The sequence below is a fragment of the Phaethon aethereus genome, assembly GCF_964289735.1.
Source record: "Phaethon aethereus genome assembly, chromosome: 3".
NCBI classification, from domain to species: domain Eukaryota; kingdom Metazoa; phylum Chordata; class Aves; order Phaethontiformes; family Phaethontidae; genus Phaethon; species Phaethon aethereus.
In genome coordinates, this window is record NC_138576.1 from 274,010 (window position 1) to 284,100 (window position 10,091).

The 10,091-nt window shown below is 70.8% G+C and overlaps 1 protein-coding gene across 1 annotated transcript in view; it reads right to left on the bottom strand.

The window, feature by feature from the left end:
- The window catches only part of SNX17 (sorting nexin 17), a gene marked incomplete at both ends in the record, with an annotated part of 7,233 nt that extends 4,052 nt beyond the window's left edge, over positions 1-3,181 (bottom strand). Inside the window, 3 exons of the mRNA XM_081997971.1 lie at positions 74-224; positions 2,416-2,621; positions 2,986-3,181. Coding sequence (XP_081854097.1) covers positions 74-224; positions 2,416-2,621; positions 2,986-3,181 — 553 coding nt within the window. The remainder of the gene's footprint in view (positions 1-73; positions 225-2,415; positions 2,622-2,985) is intronic.
- Between the last annotated feature and the right edge of the window lie 6,910 nt (positions 3,182-10,091).

The window sequence follows — 10,091 nt, forward strand, 5'->3', positions numbered from 1 at the left end:
TGGCCCGGCCGCGGAGAAGCGCCTGCCCCATGCGCCCCACGGCTCTGCACACCTCAGGTTAAACGCCACTGACCGTGGGGGTGCTGGCTGAGCATGGGGTCGCTCCTGGGAGCCTGCAGCTTGTAGTTGAGATAGCTGGCCAGGTCCTTCACCCAGACGGAGGGGTTCTCGGGGAACACGCTCTGGCTTTTATCCAGCTCCTTCTGCAGATCCGTCAAGTCGAGCTGGAAGCGACAGACAGACAAAGTCAACCCGGGCTGCGCAGAACTGGTCGAAAAACACGGAAAGAAGGAGGTTAACTTCAGCTCCTGAGGGGTTGGCACGGAGGGGAACGCTCCCCACCTTCATCCCGAGAACACAGCCCTTCCTGCACGGAAAACCCTGGCTGCCCGGTGCCACCACACAGCACCCCCCAGCCCCACCTGTTAACGCAAGCAGCGGCGCTCGCCAAGAAACGGTACTTAATTTTGCACTGGAAACACATTTTCTATCTTCTTCAGATTAGCAAAGGCTGCTACCGGGGACTAACAAAACCCGCGTGGGGAACTGCAGGCGCGCAGCGCCAAAGGGGCCGCGGAAGGCGCCAGCACCAACGCAGACGTCAGAAGGACGGGCTGCGCTGGCACAGCCGCAGAAACGAGCTCTCCTCCCTCCTTGGAGCTGCCCCCCGGCGCACGGAGGTTTTCCAGGCTCCGCCTTCCCGCTGGCTCTGCCGCTCTGCGCTCCCACGTGCCCCGCCGCGAGCATCGCCCGGGATCCGGCGGCTCCGTGCGAACCACCAGCGAGCACGCCAGCATCGCACAGGCTCGCTCCGGGCAGGAGAGAGCGCGAGGCTGCGGCTCAGACCAGCCCCGCGACGCCCCCAGCGCGGCTGGCTTGTGTCAGCACCGTCGGGCAGCTCTGCACCCCGAGTCCTCGCAGGAGACAACGGCCGGGATCATCACGAGCCACCTGATTAATCACCCGCCACGAGCACGGAGAGCAGCTCACATCCCCTCACCTTCCTCCTCCTGTGCTACCTGCCAGGAAAGACGCTTCTTGCCTGCTTTTAAACTCAGACCGTCTGCAAGCTCGCAGATACCCTGTCTTCGCTTCAGGGAGTTCAGGGGACGCAGCAAGACGTAGACGGCTCTTCCAAGTTTTGCAGAGCCTCACGTTTCCTCACGTGGTGGATTTCAGCCACAGCATGTTGTTACATCTGAGCTGGGCGCCCTTTCCTTGCACGGTTATTTCAGCAACCGTTTTGGAAAGGGGAATAACAAAAAATTGCTGCTGCTGCTGCATCAAAAAACTGAACGGCACCGTCAGCGCCGACAGTCACACAGTGGCATTTGTCGCTGCTGAGCCATGCTGGGCAGTTACAGGGCAGCCACGCTTCCGCCCCGGGCCGCTCTCCCTGAGGAGTATCTGCCCAGGCACACGCAGAACCGACACATTAATTCGGCTCCGAGCGTCTCCACGTGCGACAGCTGGATGTGGAGAACCGCTTGTGCCCCTGCGGCAGCGGGGATCAGAGGTGCTCAGGGCGCGAGCAAGACGCGACACTCAGGCGAAAGCGAGGAGCTGCGGGAGAGCCCCGCCACGCAGCCGCTATCACAGCGGACGCGTTACCTCTGCAGAGAGCCGGGCTGGGGTTCCTTTCTAAAACCCGCCTGTGCTCAGCCACCGTGAGAGCGGGCGGGATGGAGACAAACGAGTTCTACAGATTCATCTGAGACGCCGGCAGCGCGAGCTGCAGAAACAGCTCCCCAGGGCCTGAGCCGGTAAGACAGGGAGGAGGTTTCACCGACGACGCTTTCTCAGGATTCCTCCCAGACAGCAGACAGGGAGTGGGTGAAAGAAAAAAACAGAAATTCCCTTCCAGCCACCTCCTGCCATTCTGATTCCTGCCTACAGCGAACGACCAACTCTGAGCATGAGGCAGCGAGATCGCCCAGGCCGGCCCGGCACGTGCCCGAGCACCATCTGTTCCGCACCTCAGCGCGCGCGGCCAGCGGCAGGCAGGAGCGCTCGTCCCTGCGCGTCAGCGAGCCCGAGGGTCTCCCAGCACGGAGGGGCTGGGCCGTGGGAGCCAGCCTCCTCCTCCCGAGGCGCGATGAACCCGTGTGCTAAAGCTGAACCGAGGCGCCGCGCTCTTCGTGCCGCTCCCTTCGACCGGACTTAACAACAACGCGCCGGGTGCCCAGGCTCTCGTTGCTGAAGCGGTGGAGAGCGCAGGCTGCCGGCACGCCGGCCGGCCTCAGCGAGGGCCGGGGAACAACGGCACCCGGAGCCTCGGCCCCGCCGCGTTAGCGCGGGTCGGAAGCGACCTGGGCGCCCTCAGGCCTGCGGGAGCAGGGCGGGCTGGGGACGAGCGTCCCGCAGAGGCGGGCAGGCAGGGCACCCATGGGTCAGGGCCCGGCCGGGCACACTCACGGCTCTCAGGGCTTCCTCCAGCGAGCGGCATTTGCCCGGCTTGATGCCGGCGTCATTCGCCGATGGCTTCTTCGCACTCTTCCCCGCGTGCTGCTTCCGGTGCGGCTGCTCGGGCGCCGGAGCGGGAGGGACCTGCTCCTTGTTCTGCTTCTTCAGCGTCCGCTCGAAGCCCAGCTCGAAGATGGTGTCGGAGGTAGCGATGGGGGCTGGAACGCAGGGAAGGGGAGAAGGTGGCCAGGAGCTGCGTGGGAAGCGCCACACAGGGACGGTCCCCGGGCCCGAGCCCCGGCGTGGGGAGGGGGCCTGGGCGCCAGGCTCTGCGGGGACGCTCACCCACGGCCTCACGGCGCCCGCAGGGCGGGCAGCGCTCAGGCCTGCCCACGCAGCGCAGGGGGCACAGCACCCCCTCCGCGGCCCGGCCCACGCGAGACCACCCGGCGCCAAGAATAACCTTGCCGACGCCACGAGACCCACGCAACCCGTCCCGGGGCGGCGTGAGGAGATGCCACCCCACGCGCGGACCCACCAGCCCACGCGGGTCCTCCCCACGCGCGACCCAGCCATACTCACCGGCCAAAGGCAGCGCGCGGCCGGCGTTGGCCTCGCCCAGGGCGCGGCGGCTGCCGGGGCCGCCCGCAGGCCGCCGGCCCTTGCGCACCACCTCCCAGCGGCCGCCGCCGGCCGAGGCCGGGCCCGCACCCGCCGCCGCCATCGCCGCCGAGCCCAGGGGAGCGGGAGGCGGGGGCGCGCAGGGGGCGGGGCGCATGCGCCCGCCGTCCCCGCCGATTGGCTGCAGTCGCGGGCACGAGCCCCGCGCGGCTGGTGCCACGTCTCCGCCCCGCCCCGCCACGTGACCGGGCAACCGCGGGCCCCGCCTCGGAGGGGGCGGGGCCAACACGCTCCGCTCTCACGGTACGGCCGCCCGCCCCGCCCCGGCACTCCCCGCGTCGTCTGAGCCGCGCTCCCCGGCCAGGGCACGGCCGACCTGCCGGCACCACCGCCCCCGACAGCGCTCCGCCTTCTGCGCGGGCCCCCGCACGGCAGGACCCAGGAAGGGGTGGCCCGAGGCAAAGGGAGGGCGGGGCCTGCAGAGAGAGGCGTGGCCACGCAGCGCGCGCCGCTTGCCGGCTGAGCTGCTGCGAGCCGCCAGGGGCGGGGCCTGGCGGGGCTGGGGCGTGTCCATGCAGATCAATCTCCCCGCGCGGGATGACGGGAGCTATCCGCCACACAAACACGCCGGCCACGGGCGTTCACGGGGCCGCGTGGGCGCTCCGCGGCGGGAAGCTGCAGGGCGCGAGACGAGTCGCGGGTGCGATGGCGCCTGAGTCCCGCACTGCGGTGGCCGTGTGCTGAGTGTGAGCGCGTGGGCAGGGCCCGCGTGTGCGCGGGGGGCGGGTCATACTTACCTGGCAGGGGAGACACCATGATCAGGCAGGTGGTTTTCCCAGGGCGAGGCTCATCCCCTGCACTCCGGGTGTGCTGACCCCTGCGATTTCCCCAAATGCGGGAAACTCGACTGCATAATTTGTGGTAGTGGGGGACTGCGTTCGCGCTCTCCCCTGGCGCTGCGGTGCAAGGACAGATGATAGTGGTTCGCGTGGGCGGCGCTCGCACCACGGCTGTGCTCCCTTAGGCACCCCCACGGTAGTTTCGTGTTGCCCGGGCCGCCACCGAAGGTGCTGCTTCTTCTGCACCTTCCGCGGGGGCTGTGTCGGGAGCTGGCCGCGATCCGCCATTCCCACGCGGATCCGAGCTCGACGTGGAGGGGAAGTGGCGGGGCTGGTCTCGCTGCTGGTACCGGCGGAGCCGACGAGGGATCCGCTGCGGCGAAAGGCCCCGCGGTGGGACCTCGGGGCGGGCAGGGCCGGGCACAAGTCGCCCCGGGTAGGGCCGGTGCAGGCAGCCAAGGGGCAGCCACCGCCTCAGGGCCCCAAGCACGATGCTCCCCAGATTCATCGCTTTGCCGTTACCGCTCCGTTCCGATCGCGGGTCTGACAACGACGGAAACGGAAACGCCCCCGGGGTCCTGCGGGTCCCGCTGCGACCCGGCTCGTTTTCGCCGTCGGCCCCGCTCCTGCACCGGGCGAGATGGCGGGATGGCGGGCGATCGAGGCCGGGGTGCGACGGGTCACGCCTCTGCCTGCGCGGGGTCGGGCACTGGAACCAGCCCACCCTCTGCCCGGCCCCGCCGGGGCAGCACCGCCAAGCGAGACCAGCGGCATCTCCCGTTCTGTCCTTGCACCGCAGCGCCAGGGGAGAGCGCGAACGCAGTCCCCCACTACCACAAATTATGCAGTCGAGTTTCCCGCATTTGGGGAAATCGCAGGGGTCAGCACACCCGGAGTGCAGGGGATGAGCCTCGCCCTGGGAAAACCACCTGCCTGATCATGGTGTCTCCCCTGCCAGGTAAGTATGACCCGCCCCCCGCGCACACGCGGGCCCTGCCCACGCGCTCACACTCAGCACACGGCCACCGCACCGCCAGCCCCGCGCGACATCCGCACGCACGGATCACTTCGCACCAGACGACGCGCCGCCGCGCACCGTCCACGCAGCGCCGTTTACGCGCGTGTCCGGCGATGGCTTGGCGAGTGGGTGTCCCGTCATCCCGCGCTCGGTGCCTTATCTGCATGGCCCCGCCTCCGTCCGCAGCGCCCCGCCCCTGTCGGCCCGCCGCGGCTCTGCCGGCAGCGGCGCAGGACGGGGCCGGGCGGGGCCGGGCGGGGGGGGGCGGGGCCGGGCCCTCCGCTCCAGCACGGGCACCGGTGAATAACGGGCAGCGCCTGGACCCACATCCCCGGCCCGCAACGTCTTCGCTCCCGCCGCGCTGCTGCCGGGGGCTGCCGCCCCGCCCCGCCCCGCCGGCCCCCGGCGCGCACCGAGAGCCGCTCCGCGGGCCCCGGGGCTCGTCCCGCCGCGGCCGGGAGGCTGGAACGGCGCCGCCGCAGCACCCCCCGCTCCCGCGGCGGCGGCCCCGAGCAGGCCTGCGCGCTCCCGGCCGCGGCTCTGGCGAGGGTGCGGCCCGGCGGCGAGTGCCCCGGCAGCCGGCGGGCAGGTGCCCCCGGGCCCCGCCCCGCGCGGAGAAGGACGCGGGGGGACGGCGCGGGGGGCCGCGGGGCCGCCAAGCGGTCGGCTCCGCGCCGGGCGGCGGCGGGAGGAGGGCGGGCAGAAAGGGGCCCGGGGGTGCGGGTCGGCAGCAGGCGCAGCAGGAGCCGGCGCCGTGCCCTGGCACCACGGGGGCAAACCGCACCCCGGGGCACCGAGCACAGCACGACCAGCCGGCCGAGAGAGGGGGTTATCCCGCCGCACTCAGCGTTGGCGCGGCCTGGCCTGGGGCACTGCGTGCAGTTCTGGGCCCCGCCACGTGGGAAGGATGCGAAGGTCCTCGAACGCGTCCAGAGGAGGGCAGCGACGCTGGTGCTGGGGCTGGAAGGAGCGTCCTCTGAGGAGCGGCTGAGGACTCTGGGCTTGTGTGGTTTGGAGAGAAGGAGGCTGAGGGGTGACCCCGTTACTCCCTGAGGAGGGGACGTGGAGAGGGAGGCGCTGAGCTCTTCTCCCTGGGATCCAGGGACAAGACACGTGTGAATGGTCCAGAGCTGCGCCGGGGGAGGTTGAGCCTTGACGTGAGGCAGCATTTCCTTACGCAGAGGGTGGGCAAACCCTGGAAGAGGCTTCCAGGAGAGGTGGTCGATACGCCAAGCCTGTCAGTGTTGAAGAGGCATTTGGGCAATGCCCTTAATAACACGCTTTAACTTTTGGCCAGCCCTGAAGTGGTCAGGCAGTTGGGTGATGATCCTTGCAGGTCCCTTCCAGCCGAACTGCCCTGCCCTTACCCTGCCCTGTGCCATCCTACCCTTTTGTCTCTGAGCGGGACGGCACACAGTGGGTGTGCAAGGCCCCTGGGGTGGGCTGTCCCATCTGGGTCCCCTCCGGCCCCTTGCCCACCCCAGCTGCTGCCCGGGGGTGCAGGCGATGCCTGGTGCGGCGCTGGCACTGCTCAGCAGCCGCCGAAGCACAGGGCGTCACCAGCCCCGTGCCAGCCACACGCAGGGCAGAGCGCGGCACCGCCGGGGCTGCAGTGCCGAAAGGTGACTGGATGCCGGCCGAGCCGGGCACACGATCAGCCATGCCTTGAGAAACGCCGACGCTTTTTACTGACACGGTCCTTGGCTCCGGGGCGTCGCTAAACCTCTCCCGTGCTCTCACCCACGCCAGACTGACACTGGGAGTAGAGAAATTACCGGGCGATGGGCGCAGAGGAGACATTGGGAGCGAAGCAGTCCTGCGGTGCAGCACCCACCCCCCTCCACGGATCAGGGTTGCGTCCGCGTGTCCTCGCACACCCGGACCCCTCGTGCCGCCGCCGGCCGGAGCGGCTGAGCCTGCGCTGTCCTGCCCAGCCATGGAGGTGCCGACGGTCCGAGGGCAGGAGCCGCAGGGACGGACGTTTCCCCGGGTCCCGGGGTGTGTGAGGTTGTTTCGGAAATGAGTCCCGTCGTCTGCCTCAATTCTTTCGGGGGTGCCGTGTCGCCGTAAGATTTGCTTTTCAGGGCCGGGGACAGTGTTCCAGGCGGCGGCGTGGGGCACGGGCTGCGTGTCTGGCCACCCCGTGGTTGCTTCCCCCGTTGTGGGCGCGTGGCGCGTGCAGCGGCGGGTTCGTGGGAGGGGATCGAGTCAGTCTGCCAGGCCTCCCACATCGGTGCTGCAGCCATCGCCCTCCGTACCGGCGGCGTCAAGTGCTGGGCTGGTGTGACGGCAGCGCCCGTTCCACATCCATGGACTACGGGCGCCGGGCTGGATGCTCCGAGGGGGGGTCCCCTCTGCGCGTCAGGCGGCCGATGCCCGGGGGAGCTCGGGGGACGTTTCCCCCGGTCCCGCGTTCGCGGGGCTCGTTGCCCCCAACCGCCCTTTCCTCAGCGACGCCCGCCCCGCTGCTCGGCTCCGCCAGCTGCAGCCCTCCGGCCGCGGCGGCCCCGCCAGGACCTGGCCGGGCAATGTGCAGCCGCCGCTCGGGGCAGGTCCGGCCCTTTCATGCCGCCTCCCGCCCCCCCGGCCCCGCGGTGCCGCTGTCCCACCGAACCCAGCCGTACCCTCGGGCTGCCTGGGGAACGGTCCCGCAGCCCTGGGGTGCGGTGCTGTGGCAGCCCTCGGTCAGTGCCGTCACGAGTCCCGTTCCTCGCCGGGGGCTGCCCCTGCGGCTTTGGCCCCCCTGCCGCGGCCGTGCACAGCACCGCCTCGCGCCGGCCATGTGTCAGCTGGCGTCCGTCTGTCCCTGTCCTCAGTTGCCCACCACGGAGCTGACGCTCCCCACGGGCCTCACAGGCCACGGCGCCGCTACCGGGCTCGGCTGCTCCTGCGCTGGCACCAGGCGCATGTGGCACGGGGTGACATTTGCCTCGGGCTCCTCAGCTATCACGGTGGCCGCTCGCAGGCCACCGAGCGTGGTGTGCCATGACCCCTGCCCGCTCCGCGGCACAGCTGGTGCGTCGGGCCCCGGGACTGGCCCGTGTCCGGGCTGCTGCAGCGTTCCCTGCCCCAATCCCCAGCCTGAGGGCGCGTCATCCCTGCTCCAGCCATTCCCTGGGACCCCAGTGCCCGGGGCGACACAGGGGTCCAGCGCCTCCGCCTCTCCCAGCCCAGTGTCACCAGGTGCCCTGTGTGCAGCACCCTGCCCCCGGGCTGCCGCGGGGCTTCACCTCGCCCGGCCTTGTCCAGGGCTGCGACGCCTCTGCCCCCCCCGTCACCGTCCCGGCTACACGCTCTGCACGCTCCTTGCGGTGCCCGAGCTTCCGCCACGGCCTCCCTGCTGTCCCCGCGGGCGTCCCGGCGCTGTGGACGACTCGGTGGAGGGGCGACTCTCGAACGCTGTCGCGACTATCGCCCCCCAGGCGGCGGGCACGGGTGGGCGGTGCCTCCGCGGGCGGCTGGGGAGGGGCGGGGCAGCGCTCCGGAACACCGCCTGGTGGCCCTGCCCTGCGCGCGTGACACGGGGGCGGGACCTTGCGCGGGGCGGGGGCGTGGCCACGCAGAGCGTGCCGCTTGCAGGCTGAGCTGCCGCGAGCCGCCAGGGGCGTGGCCTGGCGGGGATGGGGCGTGTCCATGCAGATCAATCTCCCCGCGCGGGATGACGGGAGCTACCCGCCACACAAAGACGCCGGCCACGGGCGTGCGCGAGGCCGCGTGGGCGCTGCGCGGCGCGTAGCTGTGGGGCGCGAGACGAGGCGCGGGGCGCGGTGGCGCCTGAGTCCCGCGCTGCGGTGGCCGTGTGCTGAGTGTGAGCGCGTGGGCAGGGCCCGCGTGTGCGCGGGAGGCGGGTCATACTTACCTGGCAGGGGAGACACCATGATCAGGCAGGTGGTTTTCCCAGGGCGAGGCTCATCCCCTGCACTCCGGGTGTGCTGACCCCTGCGATTTCCCCAAATGCGGGAAACTCGACTGCATAATTTGTGGTAGTGGGGGACTGCGTTCGCGCTCTCCCCTGGCGCTGCGGTGCAAGGACAGAGCTGGCGGGCGGGGCACCGGGGCCCGCCACGCGCGGCCGTGGCTGCGGGCGCGCTGCTGCCCCGTAGCCGCCGCGCTCGCAGACGCAACGTGGGTTGCTGGCAGAGCCGAGCCGCCCCGCACCCCCCGCTCTTACCCCGCGGCGGCTCCCGGAGCGTGGCGGGCCCGGCCCAGCACCGCGCCGCTGCCACCGCCCCCGCCGGGAACGGCCCCCCGCACGCTCTGGCCAGAGAGGGGCGGGACAACGTTTTACCACACGAGTTTATTTTAAATAAAACTTAACACAGATGCAGGCTTCGCAACCGGAGGGACGGACCAGACAAGCGATGCAACGGGGAGATGACAGCCAGGGCAGGCGCTGCGTGCCGCGCTCGGCAAACCCACCCCCCGGCGCCCCATGGGGTGGGAGGCCCGGCCCGGCCCCCGGGAGCCTCGGTGGCCGCGGGCGAGGGGAAGGGGCCTCACAGCGGGGAGAGGGCCGCCGTCGTCCCCACGCCGTAGCCGGGACGGGCTCCTGCTCTGGGATGCTCTGTCCTGGCCCGCAGCAGCCAAGGGCCCCCCCGCTGCCTGCACCTGCCCGCGCAGGCAGGCAGGCAGCCGCCGCATCAGCCGGGCCGCGGTTTCCTTTTCATCTGCTCAGGAACCTGAACCACCACCTCCCTCCTCCAGGCCGCGGCCTCCCCACAGGCTGCCGAGCGGCCACCGAGCCCCTGCGGTGGTCCCGGGACCGCCGACTCCCGCTGCAGGGCTGGCAGGGTGCAGGCAGCACAGGCAGCACGCCAGCATGTTCCACCCCTGGGAAAGCACCCCGAGGACTCGGCCTTTCCCTCTCACATGGCGGGGCAGGCGGGGGCAGCAGGGCGGCCGCAGCACTCACACTGGAGAGGACGACGGAAATAAATATGGGGTGGGGGTGGCAAGGGCCGGGCCCCGGGCACGGCGGCCAGAGCTCCCCCCCGGCCTAGGCACAGCCCTGCTCCTTGCCGGAGGGACATCGATTTATTATGGACACAGCGGCTTCCCACCCGAGCTGCTGGACGCCGAGGCCATGGGCTCGGCCGCCGGAGACCGTGATGGTGTGTGACAGTGCAGGGCGAGGCGCACAGGCTCAGACCTCGAATGTCTATGGTGGGGGAACGGCGCGGGGCGGCGCGGGGCGTGGGAGCGTGCCGGGG